The 24,919-nt window shown below is 37.6% G+C and overlaps 1 protein-coding gene across 3 annotated transcripts in view; it reads right to left on the bottom strand.

Annotated features, from left to right (window-relative positions):
• The window catches only part of SRGAP1 (SLIT-ROBO Rho GTPase activating protein 1), a 146,103-nt gene that overhangs the window by 55,825 nt on the left and 65,359 nt on the right, over window positions 1-24,919 (bottom strand). For all 3 annotated transcript variants that reach the window (XM_058191200.1, XM_058191198.1, XM_058191199.1), the window contains 2 exons: window positions 4,008-4,203; window positions 2,364-2,526 (listed from right to left, as the gene is read on the bottom strand). In XM_058191200.1, the coding sequence (XP_058047183.1) occupies window positions 2,364-2,526; window positions 4,008-4,150 (306 nt within the window). In that variant the 5' untranslated portion in view covers window positions 4,151-4,203. The remainder of the gene's footprint in view (window positions 1-2,363; window positions 2,527-4,007; window positions 4,204-24,919) is intronic.

Here is a 24,919-nt window from a genome sequence, read left to right as displayed (position 1 = left end):
CCTGGTGATTTGAACTCGTCTAGGGTAGACAAATGTTCACTTACCATTTTGTTCCCTATTTAACTTGTGTTCCAAATCTGCTTTTTGTGATGCTGTTTTTGATAGATTGGACTGTTTTTTCCCTTTGTGTAAGGACAGATGCAAAAAATGAGTTAAGTAGTTCTGCTTTCTCCCTGTTGCTTGTCACCTTCTTGCCACTTTCTCCCAGCAATTGACCAATTGTTTCCTTGACTTTTTTCTTGTTATTAACAAGTAAGAAGAAGATTGTTATTTTTTTACTTTTGACGCAAGCCTTTGTTCATTGTGAGCCTTAGCTTTTCTCACTTCATCTATACAGGCTCGGGCTATTTGCTGATATTCTGCTTTAGTTATTTGCCCCTCTTTCCACTTTTTATACTTGTCCTTTTTGTCTTTCAATTTGTCAAAGAGTTTTTTATGCAGCCATGCTGGTTTCCTTTGAGAACTGTTATTTCTTTTCTTCATTGGTACTGTGCTAGACTGGGCTTTTATAATCTCACTTTTCAAAATTTCCCAAGCTTTTTGAATTGTTTTTCCCTTGAGGATTCTCATCCATGGGATCCTTCCCAAGCTCTCTCTATTGAAATTAGATCTCTTAGAGTCCAAGACTCTGGTTTGACTTTGTTCTACTACTTGTGCTTACATAATGTTGAATTCCAATATTGCATGATCACTTGCCCCCCAAGGTTTCTGTAGCTTCAACATATAGATACAACTGCCACCCAAAATATTAATTTGCTGTTACTTTGCCCTGATGGGTATCTAAAAGTTCTTAGTAACTATCTGAAACCCCTGAGAAGGAAACATAAATTTCAGGTTACATAAATTTGGATTTAATTACTTAATATCAAATCATAGTGTGGGGAACATCCTTACATGTGATCCAACCACCTACTCAGTGCAGGATCCATTAGTGTTCTTTAGGAGATGGCCATTCAGCTTTTGTCTGAAGACTTCTATTGTTGGAGAACTCAGCACTTCCATTTACTTAATATTTCTGTAAAGTCAGGAAATTTCTCATACTGAACCTACATACATCTCTGTAGCTTTAATCTGGTGCTGCCTTCTCAGCATAAAAAATAAGATCACTCTGTGTTTCAACTCTACAGATATTTAAAGACTTCTACCATATCTCCCCCTAGTTATCTCTTCTATAGGCTAAGGTAAGTGGTACATAACTGAACAGAAAGTACAATAGATTTTTAGAGATAATTTCTTTGACAGGGCAAAGGCTGCAAAGCCCTGTGAAAATACTCAATGTTTATTCTTCCATGTACTCTAAAACAGAAAGCAAAAAATATCTTTAAAAACTAGGTTCTGGTTAAAATATTTATGAGCATGCCATCATCTCAAAATGTTTCCTTAGCTGGAAGTGAACACAAATTTATTATAAAAGCTGATAGAATTTGTCAAAATGGAAGGCACAGAATAATGTAATTAACTATGCAATCTTACAGTTTACTTGCTATAATTAAAGTAAAGTACAGAATTTCAGATCATCACCACATTCCTAATTTTCACAAACACATTCCCTGATGTGATTTTATAATCTCTGTTGTTTTATCCTCAAGAACCATCTAAAGAATTTACAAAGTTCATTGCAGTTTTTTTAGGGTCGAGTTTTTAGCATTAAACTATTGATAATAGTTTTCTTTTTCATTAAAAATGTAACTTCTCCCAAGTATTGAAAAAATAATAGAATTATCTTGTATATTGGCTTAGATTTGATGTCCATAGGCCAGGGGTGTCAAACTCGATTTCATTGAGGGCTGCATCAGGATTGTGTTTGACCTTGGGGGGGGGGCAGGATGGGAGTGGCCAGGTTGATGTCACTTGTGTTGGGAACACCTGTGGTGGCCAGAGTGGTTTGCCAGTGAAAATTGGCTCCCAAGCTCTGTTTTTGGATGGGAAGGCCTCCTGCAACCCTCTGCCAGTGAAAATAGAGCTTGGGAGGGCCTAACGCAAGCCTCCCAAGCTCCATTTTCATTGGTAGAGGCACTGCAGGCCAGTCCTTTGCTGTTCCCAGGTTGGCCCCACGGGCCAGATCTAAGCACCCTGTGGGCTGGATCTGGCCCCCGGGCCTTAAGTTTGACACCCCTGCCATACACTATCTTCCCTTTGTGTTAAGTATAACACAATATATTTAACCATGTTGCATTTAGCTTTTCTGCACTTAAAATTGTATATTCTTGTCACTTTCACCAAAAAAGCCTCTTCTCCATTATTAATGGTGAAAAATGTCATAATGAAGTCAATTACTACTCTCCTGAAGAGTATTTGGTTTCAAATTATGTCTTTTAGATAATTCTATTTCATTGGAAATGAGAAAAACAACATTATTATACCTTCTTGAAAACTCTGGTGGAATCTTCACTTATCTGCATAAAACGCATGATGACATTGTTCAAGTAGATATCGCTCAGTGTCGCATGGTCTTTGCTTTCTCTTCTTACTTGGTTGAGTAGTAAATACCAACAATTTACTGGAGATAACAGATTCTGGTCTTTCCTAGCAAGCATACATATGTTATATAGTTTATATCGATTGCAGGTACCATTATGTTTTATTTATTTTAATTAAAATATTTGCAGCCATTAAATTATATAAATACATTAACAAAACCAGCATTTTCAAGGTTGTATTTATGTGTGAATTATATCTTAATGTTCATCAAGCACACCTTCAATGCTGAAAATCAGCACTCTGAAAGAACTGTAAAGCCTTCCAGTGTATATTTAAAGACAGTTGAGATTTTAAACTTTTTTAAAGGCTATAGATTTGCAATCAGACTCTAAGTTTACATTTTTAAAAATAAAGGTATAAATAAATATGTGCCACTTTAAAAGGTAACATATATTTATTTATCCTGTAAATCTGCTTTTATCTGTAGCATTCATATCTATGCAGGAAGTCAACAAACAATAGTGAATAAGGCCCTGTCCAGATGGTATGCTTTAGTGTTTATAGTTTAGAGCTGTAGCTTGAAACGTAGGATATAATTCAGGGACAGGACATCCAATGGTCCCTTGTGGGAAGCTAGTCATAAAACTGGAAAAGCTACTCTCTAGGTGGCACAAGGTGAAACAGGCAGAGGCATTTTAGTTTTACACTCAGTAATGTCTAGAGGAAAAAGATAATTCCATGTTAATCTTTATAACTTTACATAATGATATAACTACTTCAACAACATTTCAAATTTTGCTGTTGTTTTATAGTTGGCACAAAGGCACATATTAGACGTAAATTTTGGAGTTGGGCATCCAACAAATTTAAAACACAGAATATTGCTTCATTTCTCCACCTTTAAAATGTTTATTTCCTTCTGGAGAAAATTCATTTATGTGGTCACTAAGCATAAACACTAACACTGATAATCAATAATGGATACTACATAGTACAAAATACAGAATATTCCAAGATTTTTAAGGGAGGGAAGTAGTTGAAATCACCAAATTCTCAAGTGATTGTGCACATTAAAAATCAAAATGCAAAATGCAAAAAAGTAAATATTGCTATTTTAATAAACAACATTGAAATTAAATAAATATGCAACTCTCAAATGAAAAACATTTACAAACGAAACAAATGAATTGTATTCAGATTCATAGTATTAGTCCAATATAACCTGACCTAGACTAGGAACAAATCACATATCTGGATAATCTGCCTAGGAAATACTGCTTTCACATACTTTGGTATCCTTGTTAGGTCTAGAGTACAATATTAATAATCATTATTATTAATATTAGTCTCATTATTAATTATGAGACTAGAATAAGATGATTTATTTCACACCATAATTTAGATGTCATCCTCAGATCATTGTTCAAATTTCATGGAGAATATCTATTTTTTAAAAGGTTAGGATGACTTTAGAAAAATTGGCTGAGTGCATGAAGCACATAAGATCAATTCTAGTCCAAACCATGATTGCACAGTGATTCTAAAAATTAGTTTAGCCTTCAATTGTATAAGAAACTTCAGCTTACTTGTACTGTTGATGATCTTTAGTACTTCTTGTTTTTGCCATGAATCTTTCAGCTAACTTTTCAAGACTGCGTGAATATTCTGTTTCTATTTCTGCCTTTTTACGAAAGAAATCTTGCAAGTCTTGAAGAAGCTGCACTCTCATCTCAGTTTGCTGCTCCAGGCATTTTTGTTGTTCTATTAGCTGAGCTCGAATTTCTAGATGGAAACACAGCAGTTTGGTTAGAAGTTTACTAATTTACCAGCAATCATTCTCATACACATACTTTCATGAAGTTAATACCATACAATTTAGATCATTAATTCAGATCATTAGCAAGAATGTACAAATGGTTTGTGGACAGGCTACATTTGATGCTTGTCAAAGGAAACATGTTAAACCTGTAATGAAAAATAATTCATTGGTTATCATTAAGAATTTGGAGAAATTAAAGGAGTTGCAGTCACATCAAATATATCGTTTCCACATTGCATGAGATCTTGGGAAATACTGCTTTTCGTCTAAATTCTGGTTTTAGTCACAGTATTGTCTCGAGGAAACAGATTATTCCATGTTAATCTTCATAATTTTACATAATGATATAACTGCTTCAAAAACAATTCAAATTTTGCTGTTTTATAAATAATGGCACAAAGATATTGTATTTGATGTAACCTTTGGGGTTGAGGTCCAACAAATTTAAAACATAGAATATATGCTTTATTTCTCCATCTCTAAAATGTTTTTTCCTCCTGGAGAAAATCCATCTATATAGTCATTAGGCATTAACACTAACACTGATAATAATGAATGCTACATAGTACAGAATACAGAATATTCCAAGATTTGTAAATTTCCTGTCATGGCATCATTTTATAAATGATGTATTACATTATTTGGAATGTGCTAAGGAATTATATTTCCTGGATCGTTATAAAAAGTGAAAGCTTTTTGGTAGTGCCTTGTCTAAGATCATCATGACTTTTTCATCCTGAAATCCAGGCCTTCAAGTGAATTAGCTGCTGAAGCTTTCTGAATACTATTGTAAATCTGGAAATCTTTTCCTAACTTATGTGCTGATGAAAGATAGAAAAAAATAGATCTGGCCATAACATTTAAAAATGAGGGCCAAGGAAAATATTTTTTAGAACTGATGTTGCTGGGTCACACCTCTTTCATTACTTGCTTGTAACATCTACAGAAAATATAACAGGGTCACTGCATTATACATTTTCTTTTAGCAGATGTGTACAAAGCAACACATTACAGAATGACATGATGTGTTATGCTAAACACTGGGAAGTGAGAGGAGATTTCATGTGGTAGCAACTACTTATAAATGTTCAGCTTCTTTCACATTTTTTTTCTAAATGCAAATGAAACACACACACACACACACACACACACACACACACACACACAAACAAAAGGACATTGTTAATTTTAGGAATAAATGTTAAGGTTCTCTTCCCCCTTCTGATCTTAAAACTTGTTCATAATCTTCCACAAGTCATGGGTATGTATATTTTAGTAGGAAATTAACAGTATAATAATATGTAATTATGTAACACATGTTGACAACAGTAGAAATTCAGAATGTTATCAAAAATTCACTAAACTTCCAATCTGCCTTTGAAAGAAAATAATTTAGTTTGGCGAATAGAGGACCATGAATCAGATTACATTCATATAGACAAGATATCAGATCCAATAGCTGCAATGTTAAGTGAAGAAATCCAGCATGATGAAAAGAACTCACAGTCCAAAACTCTAGAGAACTATCAGCTACAATATCAGCTATCCTCTCTCCCCAAACAATATTTTTCTATGGAGGAAGCTGACAAATACAGATGTAAGACTGAATGATGAAACATCAAGTAGTTTATATTTTATGTATGACTCATTGGGCTCAGAAACAAATTCGTCACTGGTCAGTCTACTTTCCTTCCTAGCCATATTGTTGATTTCTAATCTAATCTTAGCTTTCAATATTGCATGTAGACCCGCATTCCTGTATGCTCTGAATTGTGGATTCCAGGTTTTCTTTGGCATTCTGAATTCAATGATGTGTCCCTTCTCTCTTCAGGGTATTCTGTAAAACATCTCCTTTAACACAAACCCTTCAGGGTATTATCTGAGTAGCAGGTTGCTCAGCAAATGCTGGAGAAATTGTTTATAACTCGGAGTGGAGCTGGTAAGAACATTCCTAAGGGAGTATCACCATCTGTCTTGAGAGAAAAACTAAACAATAATTCTTCACATTATTTTTCTTTTTTTCTTTACTTCCACATATTCTTCAGTGCAGAATTTTAACCATCCAAGGTACAAAACTATTCACAGACAAAAAAAAGGCTGAATTTCAATCGTTCTTAAAATTATGAAATCATCATTAAGGTTTCTTCATTTTTTTTTTGATTGTTTTTTAAATTGCTGCTAGGAAAAACTAAGGAGTTTTTCACTATAAAAACCAAATACTGAAGCACTGGCTGAATATTGAATATTGAATTATTTTTACAGCATTTTTTCTTTAATTTGATAAACATTATAAAACAATGAAATATATGTATGAAGGCATACAGGTAGTCCTCGACATAACCATTCATCTAGTCTAGTTCGGAGTTACGACAGCATTGAAAAAAAGTGACTTATGACTGTTGCAGCATCCCCATGGCCACATGGTTAAAATTCAGACACTTGGCAACTGATGCACATTTATGATGGTTGCAATGTTCTGGGATCATATGATCCCCTTTTGTGACCTTCTGACAAGCAAAGTCAATGGGGAAGCCAGATTCACTTAACAACTATGTTACTAAATTAACATCTGCAGTGATTCATTTTATAACTGTGGCAAAAAAGGTAGTGAAATGGGGCAAAACTCAAGAAACGTCTCACTTAGCAACATAAATTTTGGGCTCAATTGTTTTTTTGTTCTTTTTAATTTGAATTTATATCCCGCCCTTCTCCGAAGACTCAGGACAGCTTACATTGTGTAAGGCAATAGTCTCATCCTATTTGTATATTTATATACAAAGTCAACTTATTGCCCCCCCAACAATCTGGGTCCTCATTTTACCTACCTTATAAAGGATGGAAGGTTGAGTCAACCTTGGGCCTGGTGGGACTCGAGCCTGCAGTAATTGTAATTGCAGGCAGCTGTGTGTTAATAACAGGCTGCATTAGCCTGGTGAGCCACTTCCCAGCCCTATTGTAATTGTAATTTTAAGTCGAGGTATACCCGTACGCATTAAATTCTGTTACATTCTATCACAGTCAAATAAATCAACTCTATTGTCTCATGGAAATGTATTAGCTGGAAAAAGAATACCAGTCAATATATTTATTTAAGGGCAAGTATTTTAATTCTATAAAGGATGCATTTAAAGAAAACTATTGAATATTTATGCCTTTATCTATGCTTTACATTGTTCAGAGTCAGTTGGGGCAAAAGCTGTGGATAGTGTTCTGTTATTTTCCTCAATAGATATTCTCAGATGTGTTGGATTTTGCTTCATTTTGTTCCTGGTCAGCTTTATAACAGATTTTGTTTACTGACTGCTTCTCTCCCCCTATTCTCTTTTGGCCTTAAACCATCAAATTATCAAGTAGTAAAAATTGTTTTGTTTTTTTTACTTGTCAGAATGATTATTACTTAATATTGTTTTGTAACTTGCTTTTGAATCTATGTATTATTCCTGAAATATACACCTATAATAAAGGCAGGATATATAGATACACACAAATATATATACTGTATACAAACGCGCACACGCATGCACACACACCTCCCTTCCATTATACATCTTTTTAGCTACTGCCATGAGTTGGAATTGAAAGTTAAAGTTAAAACCTGCTAGATCTGTTGCCTAATTACCACCTTGTTTCTGAAGTTATATAATAATCTTTGGGGTTTATTTTATTGCTAAAGATGAATCCAGTTATTCTTCTGAATTAAGAATTAATTTTCTATTCCCACAACCAACTCAATTCTGGCAAGGAGACCTTTGTCCTGCTGTTTAGTCTGTAGAGAGTTCTACTCATTGGAGTAATAAGGGTGCCAAAACACTCCACGTAGTTGCAGAGATCTTTGATTCTCGTTCTTGGCCATTCGTAATCACAGCTGTGAGTCATTTGGCTGCCTATTCTCTCAGAATTTTCAATGGATGGCACTTGGCCCACCCACAATCTGGTAGGACTGAGACATCATAGTGGAATGCTGAGTAACATTTTGAGCACCATCGTAGATTACCACTCTATTGTGGAAACCAGCCATCTGTGCCAGCAATGAAGTGTTGGCACTACATCTGTTCATCGCAATATAACAAAGTCTGTATTTTGCTCTCTGCAGGGAGGGACCTGAAAATCCAACGAAAAGAACAGGGTCTTTTCATACTTTAAACCTGTTTCTCATTTCGAAGTGTAAGCAGCTGAATAAAACACAGATGCACACTGACACCCATTCTTACTTATTTGTAAATTCTAAGTTTAAAACTGAAGTTTAGGAGTTTTATTAAATATGTTTTTCACTAACATTCACATTGAAAATTAAATTGGAGTTAGATGCTGCTTTAATCAGGAATAATATGGCATGGAAGAATCGACACACTTTTGCTTCTTAATGTTTCTGTTTTTGCAGCTAAATGTAAATATATTGCAGGAACTGATTTTTGTTCAGAGACAAAGTTGAACTAATACTTAATTTGTCTGGTAAAAATATGCTTTTAGATATAATAAATTTAATAATTTCAATATTACCCAAAATATTAAAATGACAACTATTGGAAGAAAATCCTCAAAAGATAATCATTACAGAAAGTACCAATTCTATGTTATCTTATATATATAGATAACTTGGATAAATTACATGACATGCCTAACGTATATTATAAAGAGTTGCCAGAACAGACTTGAATCCTTATTTTTAATTAGCAGTTACCAATAAACAGAATATTTGTAGTTCATGGTTGAAATGAGGTGTCCTTGATCCTTCTGAGGTTGGTTGTCTTCTTGCACAAATTACCAAATTACGTAACATTATGATGTTTCTTTGTTTGAGTAATGAAACATCTGTAAGAAAACAACTGGCCTCAGAGAACACCAAGACCCTCTCAATTAGCAGTTATTTAGAATGAACGTAGGACTTACCTGAACGTTTGTTCTATGTGCGCTGTGAGAGTCCAAGCAATGGGTGTTAACCTCATCTGATTGGCCAGAGACTGAGTTAAAATTTGTTTGTTTGGCCATACCTCCTCCTCCTGGCTAGACTCCAACGACCAATGATAAGATGGTGCTGGAGAGGCATAACTTGTAAAGGAAAGTCATCCGCTCCTGTACCCTGTACCCTTACAGAACCAAGGAGGTGTTGAATTCTCACGTAGCGCACATAGAACAAACGTTCAGGTAAGTCCAACATTCATTTACCTGTGTGCTGCTTAAAAAGTCCAAACAATGGGATATACCCAAGCTAATTATCCCCAGGGCAGGAAATGGATGGGTCCAGGGTTCCCCCAACTGGAAGAACCTGTTGTAGCACCCTTCTTCCAAATGCTGCCTCGACTGAGGCAAACAGATGATGAAAGGTGAGGGCGATGCCCAGGTAGCCACCCTGCAAATTTCCAGGATAGAAGCTTGTGTAGCCCAAGCCTCCATGGTGGCTGTGCTCCTTGTTGAGTGCACCGTAATACGGCTGGGCTTTGGCCGGTTCTGATGCTTGTACACCAATGCTATGCACGCCTTGAGCCAGCGACCGATGGTAGATGGAGTGACTCTCTAGCCCATGGACCTGGGCTTAAATGAGATGAATAGCAATTCAGTTTTCCTGAAGGAAGCCATTCTGCTGATGTATTTGCGCAGGGCTCTGCGTACATCTAATGAGTGCCACCATCATTCTCTGGGATGTCTGGAACTCGGACGAAAATTCAGGAGAAAGACCTCTTGGGTCCTATGAAACCAGGTGTTGATTTTGGGCACGAATGTTGGATCTACGTGTAGTATGACTCTATCTGGGTGAAAGATGCACAAATCTTTACGTACAAAAGGGCTGCCAGTTCAGAAATTTGTCTAGCAGATGTAATTGCAATGAGAAAGGCGACCTTGAAGGTGAATAGTTTGAGACTGGCAAACCCTAATGGCTTGAATGGAGGAGAAATGAGTGCCTGCGACACTAGAGATAGGTCCCAAGATGGGTATCTATGGACTGTTGGCGGCTGCAAGTTGGATGCCCCTTTTAAGAAGCTACGCACCTTCGGATGTTGTGTGAGGGACAATGTGCCATCGCAGGTCAGGATAGTAACTAATGCTGCTATCTGTCTGCGGAGAGTGTTTGTGGCTAATCCCTTATCCAGGCCCTCTTGAAGGAAGTCCAAGACATGTGGAATGGACGCTGACGTAGGAATGAGCCTTATCTTAGTACACCAGCGGCAAAAGGAGGACCATGTGGACTCATATATGCGGTTCATCGATGGACAACAAGAGGCCTGAATGGTAGAAACGACTCTCTTGGAAAAATGGTCCTTCTTTAGGATCTCCCGCTCAAGTGTCAGATGGCCAATTGGAGCCACTGAGGTTCTGGGTGGATGACAGCCCCTTGGCAAAGAGAGATGCTGTCTGGAGGAATCTGCCAGGGTGGATATATGGACAGATTCACTAGGTCCATGAACCAGACTCATCTGGGCCAATGAGGGGTCACAAGCAAGACCTCTGCACTCTTCTCAGGATCTTTCTGATGACTGTGGTATTAGAGGGATTGGAGGAAAGGCATATAACAGGGCCTGGGGCCACGGTCAGCAGAGGGCGTTGTCCCCTCAGCTCCTGGTGTCTGGAACTAGGAGTAGAACCTCAGTAGTTGTGCATTCTGTGGGCTGGCAAAGAGGTCTACGCATGGCAGTCTGAATTTGGTTGACAGTTGGAGAAAGAGGTCTGGATGCAATTGCCATTTGGCCTGATCGATGGTGGTCCTGCTTAACCAGTCCACCTGGGTGTTGGTAATCCCAGAGATGTGTTCTGCTTGCAGGGATAGCAGATATTTCTCCGCCCATAGACCCATCTCCGCCGCTTCGCGCATCAGTGCCCTGAAGCGTGTACTCCCCTGACAGTTCCCGTGAGCCTTGGAGGTAACAATGTCTGTCAACAATAGTGTGTGGTGGCTCGACAACAGCTGTTGGAAATGCTAGCGCACCAGATATGCAGCTCTCAACGCCAGCCAATTGATGTCGTTTAAGAGGTACGCTGAAGCCCATTGGCCCTGGGTTACACTGGATTGCAGATGGGCATCCCAGCCAAAGAGGCTGGCATCTATGGTCAGGACTAGAAGGGAAGGTTCCTTGAAGAGACAGCCCTTTTCCATGGCTTCCGATGTCCACCACTCTAAGGATCTGATTACCTTCTGTGGAATCCTGATTCATGAGTTGGCATTACTGAGACCGGCTTTTTGACTTGGTAACAGCAGCCACTGAAGAGGCCGAGAGTGTGATCTTGCACAAGGTACTATTACCAAAAGGAGATCATTTCCCCCAATAATTGGGAAAGGAGCACCAATGGCACTCGCCTGAGGGATTTGACCTGTTTGACAGTGGATCTGACGCTGGCTAAGCACTCTGGGGACAGAAAGACCTGACAGGTCAGGGTGTCGATCCTTGCTCCTAAGTGGAGCAAATTGGTAGAGGGAGTCATGTGGCTCTTCTCCAGGTTCACGGAGAATCCATGCTCCTGAAGGGTTTGGATCGTAATCTGGAGGTCCCGTCTCACTTGTTGTGGAGACGATGACTGGATCAATACGTTATCCAGGTAACATTGTATTCTGACAGGTCTTGCTCGCAGGTGAGCCGTAACCATGACCAACAGTTTGGTGAAGGTCTGTGGGGCTGAAGAGAGCCTGAAAGGCAGGGCCCTGTATAGCAAGTGGGCTCCTGCATAACAGAATCTGAGGAACCTTCTGTGAGATGATCTGATGGGTACATGGAGATAGGCCTCCTTGAGATCTATTGGTGTTAATAGATCTCCCTATCTGATGCCCTCAAGGATGGAATGCAGAGATTGCATTTTGAAGTGCCTGTACTTCATGTGTACATTCAGCTTCTTCAATCTAGGATGGCCTTGCTTCCTCCTGACTTCTTTTGAACCAAGAAGAGGATCAAATAGAAACAGAACCCCCGATGTTGCGGAGGGACCGATTCTATGGCCTGAATTGGCAGGAGATTCGAATTTCGGTTTCCATCAGAGATGGTGGAGGTGGTGTCCCTCGACACTGGGCATTCGATGAACCTATGTGGGGGCTTGGAGCAGAACTCTAGGGTGAGACCAAGTGGCACTGTTTGCAGTGTTTGCAATGTTCAAGAGTTGGTGGTTGTGCATTGCCACCAGCTGGCAAACATCCCAAGACGACCACCGATGGGACTGACTTCGGAACAGTCACTTGGTTCAATGGTAGGGCCGGTAGCCTGAAACCCGAAAGGGGCATCTGGATTATGGTTATCTGGTATTATCTCGAAAGGACTGTCTATCCAGTGATCTATCTGCGCCCTGAGGATAGGTCCTTTGATAGGCCTGGAACCCGGTGTCAGGCATTCGAAGGGCTGCCTGCGATAAGGAAAGGAGGGCCTCCTATCTGTCCTTCTGTATATGTGAGGAAGAGCTTTCCTCTTGTCCTCTTCCACTAGAATGGGGTCTAAAACCTCTCCAAAGAGTTTGCCCCCCTTTAAAGGGGGCCAACACTAGCCTCCATTTCATTTTCATATTGGCTTGCCAATGCCTCAGCCATAAAAGTGGATAAATCTGGATGTGACATTTGATGCTAGGGCCTGTGTGGCAACTTTGCCATATTGAGGGTTGTGTCAGCAGAATACTCAGCTGCCGCGATCAGCTTATTTATGTCCTGATTCAACTGAGTGTCGTCAGGGGATGCATAGGACTGCATTTGTTGAAGCCAAATTAGAGATGTCCTGACAAAGAAGGATGCCACCGTGGCAGACCGAATTGCCCAGGCAGCCGCTTGGTGGGTCTCACAAGCAGCTAGCTCCGCCCTCCTGCCTTCGGTTTTGAAGCCTTCAGCCAAATCTGAAGGATGTTGGAGGTGGCCAGAGGCACATCTATGGTTGGTAGTTTCAAGAGCTCCTGAAGCTTTTGCTCCACAGTGTACATTGTCCTATCCATCCCACTAGGGGCAGAAATGGTCCTGGGCTGATTCCACTGTCGTTGGATAACATCAACAAAAAGTTTGGGCAATGAAAGAATGTCTTGTTCCGTGACAGGTTCAGTGAAAAGATGAGAAGTGGGGTCTTGAGGATCCGTGGAGGCCTCAGAATTCCCAGTAAGCGCCCCCATATTGGTCGCTGCTTTTGCCTTGAACAATAGAGTTTTAAATTCATCATGGTGGAAAAGCTCCGTGGTGGCAGATTTATCTAGTATGACACCCTCATCCTCAGAAAGATTATATTCTGCCATGTCTTCCTCACCATAAGTGACAAGTTGCTATGATGTGAGGGTAAAAGAGACTGAGACTCCTGAATATATTCCCTGTCAAGATGAGCCACTGGGTGAAGGGCCCATTGGCAGGGTTCAGGCAATGGTAATGGGGTTAGAATACCCCTCTAGATGAGGGTTGCATTAATACCCCTTGAAATAATTTGTGCAATCATGTCACACATTTCCTGTGATAATTCCTGTGGGATAATTAGCTTGGGTATATCCCATTGCTTGAACTCTCTAAGCTGTGCATAGGAGAATGAATGTTGGACTTATCTGAATGTTCGATCTATACATGCTGCGTAAGAGTTCAACACCCCCCTGGTTCTGTAAGAGTACAGGGTACAGGAGTGGATTACTTTCCTTTACAGGTTATGCCTCTCCAACACCATCTTATCATTGGTCGTTGGAGTCCAGTCAGGAGGAGGAGGTGTGGCCAAACAAACAAATTTTAACTCAGTCTCTGGCCAATCAGACGAGGTTAACACCTATTGCTTGGACTCTCTAAGCAGCGCACAGGAGAACAGCTCTTCTGATACTAAGGCTTAATGTCGTGTCCCACTCCTCCGCTGACGGCTGGGTCCGGGAAATCCGAATCAGGCTTGCCTCTGCAGCTCTGCCCAAAGTCCTAGCAAAGTCCTCAGAGCAGGCAGGAGACCAGTAAGTGACTTCAGCAAGATAAGTTTGACTTTTGCCTGACTCAGAGACTGCCAGAAAGTAGCTCCTTTATATAGGCCATGGGGTGTGGCTCCATGACTCAGCACTCATTAAGGCCTGCCCCTCCTTCCTCTGTTGCCTCCGCCTCCAATCTTCTGATGCGAGGGTCACTCCAATCAGCTGTTCTTGGGAGTAAACCCTCCTCAGGCTCACCTGCTGTGGAGGAGGGGGAGGGGTCTAGCTGCTCCGTTTGCCTGGGCATGGAGTCAGGGCTGGGGCAGGGAGATGCTCCTTCTTCTGCAGTTTGTGGGGGCATGGAGCCAGGACTTGGGCCGGAAGGCATACATTCCTCAGTGTTGGGGAGCAGGTAAGAAGGCCCCGGCTGCTCCGAGGGCGGGCAAGACACAACACTTAAGTTGTACAGGTAGTCGACCTACGACCACAATTGAGCCCAAAATTTCTGCTGCAAAATGAGACAGTTGTGAGTTTTCCCCAGTGGTGGGATTTAAGTAATTTAACAACCGGTCCTCTGCCCTAATGATTTCTTCCAACAACCAGTTTACCAATTGCTCAGAAAGTTAACAACCGGTTCTCCCGAAGTGGTGCAAACTGGCTGAATCCCATCACTGGTTTTCCCCCATTTTACAACCTTTTTTGCCACAGTTGTTAAGTTAATGACATTGTTGTTAAGTGAATCTGGCTTCCCCATTGATTCTGCTTGTTAGAAGGCCACAAAAGGTGATGACATTTATTTATTTATTATAAATAATAAATATTATAAACATGACCTCAGGAGACTGCAACCGTCATAAATAGGGCCTCTGGTGTCTCAACAGACTAATGCAGTCTGTTATTAACAGCAGCTGCTTGCAATTACTGCAGGTTCAAGTCCCACCAGGCCCAAGGTTGATTCAGCCTTCCATCCTTTATAAGGTAGGTAAAATGAGGACCCAGATTGTTGGGGGCAATAAGTTGACTTTGTATATAATATACAAATGGATGAAGACTATTGTTTGACATAGTGTAAGCCGCCCTGAGTCTTCGGAGAAGGGCGGGATATAAATGCAAATAAAAAAATAATAAATAAATAAATAAATACAAGTCAGTTGACTATGGTGATGCTGCTATGGTTATAAGTATGAAAAATGGTTATAAGTCATTTTTTTTGGCACTGTTGTAACTTTGAACAGTCACTAAATAAATTGTTAAGTTCAGGACTACCTGTATTTATGTTTATTAAACGTATTTTATTAAATGCTCTTTAGATTGTAAGGCTGCAAACTAAATTCTCTGTGTTAAAGTGACAGAGCCAAAGGCAATGAAAATAAAAGGAATAAATAATGGAAGAATAAATGTGGAATAAAGCAGACTCAATGACATACAGGAAAAATAAAATAAATAACCAGAACCTTTTTAGTATAAACATGCAATCAAATGTTGCTTCAGTTAGTAATTATGGCTGCAATCTTACTCATGGGTCCCTAGAAATGAAGTCCTCTAAATACAGTGGATTGAATATACATCCATAGGGTGCTGCAATATTCTGCATAACTGCAGAATATTGAATTTTTGGAGGGGATGTTCAATTCATCAATGAAGTAATTGCTCTTTAACACATCTATGTAATTTTAGATTATCTTTGGTACCTAAAGAAGAGATTCTGCATGTATGTTCAAGAAAGCACACCCAACGCACTGAATCAATATCTGAAAAGCAAGGGCAACGCTATCAGTGTCATTTCTCATTTACAAAAGTCTAACATGAGTAACCCAAAGGGCAACCAAAAAGTTTCAGATCTGGAAGGTAAATACACAATGGAGATGTTCCAATTTATAATAATTCCTTATTCCCGATTATAATTCTCATGCCATATTAAAATAATTCCTGAGATTCTCCCAATCCTTAAGAATTAATTTGGCAGGAAAGAATAAGCAGAAGTTTGCATTTGCCTGCAGCCAAGTGTCTCTATATAACCTATTAGGAAAAAATAAAGTGTAGATATAGGGCCAAATTAATACTATAGGTTGATCGCTAAAGAACAGGCACTCAAAACAAAATTGTATCATAATTTAATGTCATGTTGCTATGCTCAATAAGAAGCTGTAAAGACTGGCCTTGTTGCTGGGAAAACTACCCTATGGACAAGGGCTGTCTCAAAGTATAATCTCACTACACAGTAAGAACATAAAAACACAGAAAAAATAATTTCTAAAAAGCAGTTTTTTTTTGAAGAGGCAGCTTTCTCTGGCAGGATTTAGAACTAAAACACAAAGGAATGAATCCACCAATCTTGGCATTTAAAGAACTTGCGCAGGCTTTGACACAAGAACAAGCACAAAACTGAATCTAATTACACTCCTAATTGCAATGTGGGCTGACTTTCCTTAAATTAACTTGCAAACATATTCCACTATGTAAAGAAAAATGTGCTTAAGAGAACAGGGAAGTTTTCAATAGAGTGCTATAACTTTAAAAACAGATGTAAAAGTGTCACTTTTGAGGGTTTTTTTTTAAAAAGGAAGATCTTAATTTCTAAATGTCTATGAAGATTCTCAGTCATCCAGATCATTGTTGTCCCAAAGGTGCTTTTTCAAGAGGCAAATGAACTTTCTGATATTTTTTTTGAAGACATTTTGCTTCTCATCCAAGAAGCAAAACGTCATCAAAAAACCCGGAAAATTCAGTTGCCTCTTGAAAAATTATCTTTGGGACATCTTAATTTTTAGTTGCTGTTTTCAAGATGTAGTATTTTGAGCTGCAAACTCAAGTGTTTTAATTCTAAGTAAAAATTACAATTTAAAGTTAGAAAAAAATTATAAACAGTGTACTACAGTTAATGAGATCAGTTTGGTGAAATGATTAAAGCATCAAGAGATCATAAGTTCTAGTCTTCCTTTAACCACAAAGCCAGCTAGGTGACCTTGGGCCAGTCACTCTCAAACCTAGAAAGGAAGCTACTCTGTAAATCTTGCCAGGAAGACTGCATGGACTTATCCAGGCAGCTCCTAAGAGTAAAATCTAATTTGAAGGCACACATACACACGTACAAAATAACTAACACAAATCAAATCAAGTTTTGCTACATAAGATGGGAAGACTATAGCAATAGCATTTGGACTTACTGTATATACTACTTCATAGTGCTTTACAGCCCTCTCTAAACAGTTTAGAACTTTAGAGAGTCAACATATTGCCCCCAACAATCTGGGTCCTCATTTTACTGACCTTGGAAGGATAGAAGTCTAAGACAACATTCAGTCAGTGAGAATTGAACGGCTGGCAGTCAGCAGAATTAGCCTGCAATACTGCATTCTAAGCACTGCTCAACCATAGCTACTATAGAACTCAGCATTAAAGATTATGCTAAAATTATAAAAGTAAATTAAATATATACACACAATATATATACACACACAAACACATACACAAAAGTCTACAATTCTTGATATAAACAGAATTTTCTCAATCTATGTTATTAATCAATATGTAGATGAAGGAAAAAAGTCCTCTGGGCTTCATGTCTGACATCTATGTTTATAAATAGTGCACAAGGGCCTGAGATATGTAACTATGCAAGTGTAAGGCTCCACAATTACATTAGAAACCCTAATCATGCCCAGCTTTTATTTAGGACTCAGGAAAGAACTTTATGTACAGTATGTGAGGTCTCTTTCATATAATCAAGAGATAGGTGTACTGAAGCACTGATCTAATATCTCCACTATGCATTCAGTGAAAGGAGAAAAGTCATTTTATGAATAGGTTTGATCTATGACACTGTTTTTTCTACCTCTTCTTGAAAACTTAAGAACTGAGACCTTGGGAAGATGATGGGAAAAGAATTGGTTCTTTAATTGTTAGTTAAACTGTCAACAACCAAACTAACTGTCGGATCTCTTCTCCCTTCATCAGGTATTAATTGTATTTGTTGCAAATAGTTTTCAAATGAATAGCTCTAGGGTCTTTGGTGCTCTCTAAGTTTGTTTTCTTGCCACGCGTTTCATTACTGAGTTAGGTGATATCATCAGTGCACTAAAACATATGCAATAAACAACCTAACTGAGAGAGCACCAAGGACCCCACGCTTCAATCCTGAGCTACAAATAATTTCTTGTATTAATAAATAGCTTATCATGTAACAAAAGTAGGCAATATTAAAATATTTAGGTACTACCTTAATAGCAAAAGATTTTTTTGCTTTAAAAAACTCTCCTGTGTCTGGATTTGTTATGTAGGTATCATAGAATTACAATGTAAAGAAAAAAACCCAACAGCAAAGCAAAGACATCCAGCTTTTGATATCAAGTGCGCAGACACTTTCAAAGAGATAGCCATTTTAGTGTTTGGCACTGAGAGTGCTTATAAATCTGTCATCACTTCTAAGCACTTTTTGATCTTTTTCATCTGCATTTTAGTGGAGTCATTTGCCCACAGAATGAAGGAAACCACATCCTTCTTTCTGAAGCAGTCATTCATTCTATCATTCCAAAATGCTCTGCCATCTCAGATACTCAGCCTAAGTATTTGCACTTGTTCTTCCTTTTAAGTGTGCACGAGAGAACATAGCTTAACAGCTGCCAAGTGAGAATGTCAAAGTATCTCTTTTCTTGGCCTCATTCATCATGTCAGTTTCATCTGAGATTGTACCTATTTCAGATGTCATAAAGCAGCGAATGACATCTATTACTGTACAATAAAATATTTAAAAGCAGCTCACTGAATAAGGCTGAAATACAGCATTTACGGAAACAACTAGCCTCAATGGCTAATTTAGTCAACAAATCCCTTACTATCCCTGCAGGCTGCAAACTAGAAGACATTATATGTAAGATATATGGAATTTAAATTCAGACCTATTTGCCTTACTGCCAGGACCTAGTATGCACTGGGGCATCTTCTTATTCTGTTAGCAACAGAATTGAACCTATATATGGGCTACTTCTCCTCTGTTGCCAATATTCCTACTATTCTAAAGTTGAACTTGTATTTGTATCATCCATGTAAGAACATGATTTTTCCAGAACATGAATTCTGTCTTTGAGTTCTACCAATTGCTGTCTCCCCAAACTGACTACTGTCGCTTGTAATAAGAATGCTATATTTTAAGACTTCCGGTGGCAACGCAGGCTTCGTGGACGTCCCTTTGGGATCGTCTGCCCTGGGTTTCGTCAAACCATTTCTGACAGCGTAAATCGGCTGTCGGACGGTTTGAAAATTCTTCCCCCGGGAGAAGGGGGAGAGAAGAGTGGTCAGGCTTGGGTAGAGCTCCCCGGGGAGCCCCTGAAATTAAACCAGGGGCACAAAGGGTGAGAGCCCCCCTCCAGCCTGATGAAACTCCATACCCAGGGTGCTACTGTTTATACAGAACGAGAAGCCGCGACCATCTCTTTGCTGAGGATTATTTTTAAAGAGAACTCAACGCAGACAGAACAAAGCAGGAGGACTAGCAAGAGGATTTGCAAGTAATAAATCTTAACTTCGGCTTTTAAATAGCTTTTCTTTGAACTAACTTTCAACTTGAGCGGACTTAAAATGGCGCTTGCAATACACAAAGGAAAGTGAAAGTTAAAGAGCTGCTTGTTAAAGCCATCAGTGTTTTTAGCGATGCTTAAAGCCACTGTTTCTATTTGATAAGAGACAGTTGGAATTAATTGGAAGAACTATAATTAGTTAATATTTCTGCCAGAGACTGTTGGAAATTTTTAAATATAACTACAAAAGAATAAAGGAAGCGATTTTAAGACTGTGGTTGCAGAGAAATTTAAAAAGACTTTTTACTAATTTTTACTAATTTTAACTTTAAGAAATAAAGCTTAAAAGAAGATGGCAGCTAAGCAATTAAAAACAACTGCTTCTAAAAGTGTTGGAGTATCCCCAGCAGCATCCCCAGCTCATACAGCAGATACTAAAGCATTAAATTTGGAAGCATTACAGAGAAAAAGAATGGAATTGTCATATATATAAGGAAAGGCTTAATAGCAAAATTAATTGAGGTGGACAATCAAGGAAGATACATTGCAATTGAACTCTTATTGGAGGGGGAAAAGATACTTTTAATTGGAGTTTATGCACCTAACCAACAACAGGAGAAATTTTTTAAATTTCTACATAATAGAATAGTACATTGGGATTATAGATCACATATACTAATGGGTGATTGGAATGGACTGATGGATACTAGAAAAGACAAAAAAGGATTACAAAATATTTCAAGTCGTGCGAAATTGCCAAAGGTTTTTTTTTTTGATATGATGGAAGATTTAGAATTAAAAGATATTTGGCGAGAACGCAATATGGAAGAGAAAGATTTTACTTTTTTTTCTTATAGACATCAATAATTTTCTAGGATTGACTTCTTTTTAATTACTAATGATTTGGTTTCTAGGGTGAAGAAGTCCAAGATATGCCCAAGAACTTTATCTGATCATAGTCCGGTTTGGATAGAATTGGATCAGGAAAAGGGAGTTAGAAGATCATGGAGGTTGAATGAAAATTTGTTTAAATATGAGCAAAATGTAAAAGAATGTAAAAACAAATGAAAGAATTTTTTGTTATGAATATGCAGAAGGGTACATCTATAGAGACGGTTAGGGACGCTAGTAAGGCCTATATGACGGGAGTTTTAATACATATGAACATTAAATATAAAAATAAATTGCAGAAGAAGAGAATGGAGTTAGAGGAGGAAATTAAAAAGAAAGAGCAGTTACTGGCAAATAATCCAGGAGATAAAAAATTAAAAGAATCTATAAATATATTACGAGGGCAGTTCAATATGATGATGGCAGACCAAGTCGCAACCAACTTACAATATGTTAAGCATAATACCTTTAATAATGCTAATAAGCCTGGAAGGTGGTTAGCCTATTTAATAAGAAAGAAACAGAAACTACGTACTATTGGTAAGATAGAATATAGAGGCAAAGATGTATATCAACAAAATTTGATTTAAAAAGCCTTTTTAGAATTTTATACAAAGTTATATGTTAGAGATTGTATCAAAGATATATATATATATAGAAAGATATTTACAGGAGCAAGGTAAACCGCCCTGAGTCCTTCGGGAGAAGGGCGGTATAAAAAATTTTTTAAAAATTTATAAAAATTTAAATAATAAATAAATAAATAAAAATTCAAGAAATTACAGAAGAGCAACGGGAGGAATTGAATCAATTTATAACTTCAGAAGAAATAATTTTAGCAATTAAACATCTTAAAATGGGTAAAGCACCAGGAACAGATGGTTTAATGGCTGTTTATTATAAAAATTTACAAAATGAGATGGTGGAACCGCTTAAGGAATTGTTTAATAGAATTCAATTTGGAGGAGAAGTACCTCCTTCATGGAGGACAGCTTTTATTTCACTAATACCGAAGGAAGATCAAGACTGTAATAAACCAGAAAATTATAGGCCAATATCGCTTTTAAATACTGATTATAAGATTTTTGCTAAAATATTAACAAATAGATTAATGCCAGTTATGAGTCAAATAATTCATAATGATCAATCAGGATTTATTAGGGGAGACAAATGAGAAATAATATTAGACAAATTGTAAACTTATTGGAATATTTAGAAAGAAACAGCCAGGTTCCAGCAGCGCTCTTTTTTCTGGATGCTGAAAAGGCCTTTGATAGATTGAATTGGCAGTTCTTATTTAAATTAATAGAAAGATTGCAATTTGGAAGTTATTTTATACAAGCTATTAAAGCAATATATCGGAGGAAAACAGCACAAATAATAGTTAATGGTAGATTAACAGAATCTTTTAGAATTGAGAAAAGGACGAGACAAGTATGTCCTTTGTCGCCATTATTGTTTATTTTGACTTTAGAAGTATTATTAAATAAAATACGTGGCTCAAATCAAATTAAGGGAATAAAAATTAATCATCAAGAATATAGATTAAGAGCGTTTGCAGATGACTTGGTTGTTACCTTATCTCAACCAATATGTTCAGCTGTATATTTAAAAGAGTTAATTGATCAGTATGGTAAAGTATCTGGTTTTAAAGTGAATCAACAGAAGACAAAGATGATAACTAAAAATATTAATGTACATCAAAAAGTAGATTTAGAAAGAGTAACTGAATATGAAATAGTTAAGAAAGTTAAATATTTAGGAGTATATATTACATCTTCGAATACGAAATTATATAAAAATAATTATGAGGTAATGTGGCAGAAAGTACGGAAAGAAATGGAGAACTGGAAAAAGATACAATTGTCTTTGTTGGGAAGAATAGCAGCCATAAGGATGAATGTTTTGCCTAGGTTTTTATTTTTGTTTCAAATGATACCAATACTTAAAAAGGATGCAAATTTGCAAAAATGGCAAAAAGGGATTAGTAATTTTATTTGGATGGGTAAAAAACCGAGAATAAAGTTAAAAATAATGCAAGATATACGTGAAAGAGGGGGTTTAAAAATGCCTAATTTGAAATTGTATTATGAAGCAGTTATTCTTTCACTAATTAGTGATTGGTTTAACTTAACAGAAGAAAGAATTTTGAATATAGAAGGTTATGAGTTGTTATATGGATGGCATTCTTATTTATTATATGATAAGAAAGCTGATAAGACTTTTAAAAGTAATATAGTCAGAAATGCATTGTTGAGGGTGTGGAAGAAATATCAATATAAGTTAGATGGTAAGATACCAATATGGGCAATCCCTAGACATATGATAGAGAATATAAATATATATCAAAAAATGGAGGTGATTACTTATAAAGAACTTCTTTTTATGGAAAAGGGGGAATTTCAATTAAAATCTATAGATAAAATGGGGAAAGAAGGGATAAACTATACAGGGTTTCAGTATGGGCAGTTGAAAGCTAGATGGAAAATAGACCAGAAAATGGGTATTAGGCCAAATGAGGATAATTTGGTAAAACAAATCAGAGATCAAGGACAACAGCATATTAAGAGATTGTATAATGTATTGGTAGAAATAGATTCAGAAACGGAATTAGTTAAGGATTGTATGATAAAATGGGCACAAAATATACAACAACCTATAATGTTGGAAACATGGGAAAAAATTTGGGTGAGGAATGTTAAATTTACACAAGCACAAAGCTTGAGAGAAAAATTTTTTAAGATGTTTTATAGATGGCATTTGGATCCTAAAAAGTTGGCATGTATGTATTCGAATATGCAAGCTAAATGTTAGAGATGTGATTGTGATGACGCAAATTATCATATATGGTGGACTTGTAAAAAAGTTAAAGCATTTTTGATTAAAGTATGGTGGGTTATGCAGAATATTTTGAAAAAGAAGATTCAGTTTACTCCACAGTTGTTTCTACTGGGAATAATCACGGGCTGATAGAGACTAAACTGATTTTAAATTTAATAACAGCCGCAAGACTTTTGATTGCACAATATTGGAAGAAAGAAGATTTGCCTACAATTGAAGAATGGACACTTAAAGTATCAAATTTGGCAGAGATGGCTAAAATCTCTGCGTACTTGAAAGACTATACACAAGAGAAATATGTATCGGAATGGAGAATGTGGATTGATTATATTCAAAATAAGTATCAGACTAAAAAGAACCAAATAGCTTATGAGTGAATTTAGGAATTGTATTATACTAGTTTATATGTTTAATTGGGAGAGGAGTTTATGATACAAAGGGTGAGGAGTGACTATGGATTATGATTTATGTTGTATTTTAATTTATGATTGTTAACTTTATACCCTGTACTTGGTTCTGGGAAGTCTTGTGGGGGGAGGGAGGGGAAGGGAAGGGGAGGGGGTGGAAGATGACGGATTATTAATGTACAGGAATGATTGAAGATATGTAATTAAAAAATAAAAATAATTTGAATAATTTGAAATGAAATTGGGGCTGCTCAGCTGCTATTTCAGAAGGGAATGGAAAGGGAGAGAGGAGTAGAGAGAGGGAAGGAAGAAAGTAGGTAGGAAAAGAGAGAGGTAGAAGAGGGGAAAAGGAGAGGAAGAAGAAAGGGGAAAGAGAGAGGGTTAGAAAGTGGGGAAGAGAAGAGTGGGGAAGGAGGAGAGGAAGTAGAAAAGTGAAAGAGAGGAAGGATGGAGAAAGTAGAAGAAGGTAGAGGAGGGAAGAGGAAAGGTTGTGTTAAGGAAGGAAGTGGTAGCTGAGCAGGCCCGAATAAGTAACAAATGAAAGTTAATGATTAATGTTGAATAAGAGACTGTAAATTGAATATGTTGTTGGAAAATGGAAATAAAACTTTTTATATATATATATAAAAAAAGAATGCTATATTTTCATTTCTTTGCATCTCTCTATCAAAAGAACAGTTGCTCTCATACCATGCTCACAACAAAATCTCTGTAACCTCTTCTGCAGGAAATTCTGGAGTTTATTATTCCACAATGACTTTTTATCATGAATAATACAGTTCTGACAATACCATGACTGGAAAATGTTATTTTCATCAGGAAAGAGAATATTTTCTCCTTTAAAATGAAATTGCACATGAAGTGTTTTGATTCCGTGAGAAGAATCCAACTGTCAAGGTTCCAGAAAAACCTCTTCTGCATAAAAAAACTCAGAAGCCATTGTTTTTCAGAGTTCTTTACTAGCATGAGGAAACTGGCACACGATGAGTGAAATTCCAAAACTGAACTTCCGGATTCTTTTCCCAGTTATACAAACCCCAAGAGTCCCACCCCCCTGACCCCTTTGATGGTCACATGGTCCCACATTCTCCCAGTTCATTCGAATATCTTCTCGCCACTCTTCCTGCAGATGTGAACACCATCCAACCTTGACCGGTTGAAGAATGTTACCATACCCCTCAGCCCCCCTTCTTCCCCTCAGGGGA

This window comes from Ahaetulla prasina, chromosome 7, assembly GCF_028640845.1.
Source record: "Ahaetulla prasina isolate Xishuangbanna chromosome 7, ASM2864084v1, whole genome shotgun sequence".
Lineage (NCBI taxonomy): Eukaryota > Metazoa > Chordata > Lepidosauria > Squamata > Colubridae > Ahaetulla > Ahaetulla prasina.
This window is presented reverse-complemented; position numbering and strand designations above follow the sequence as displayed.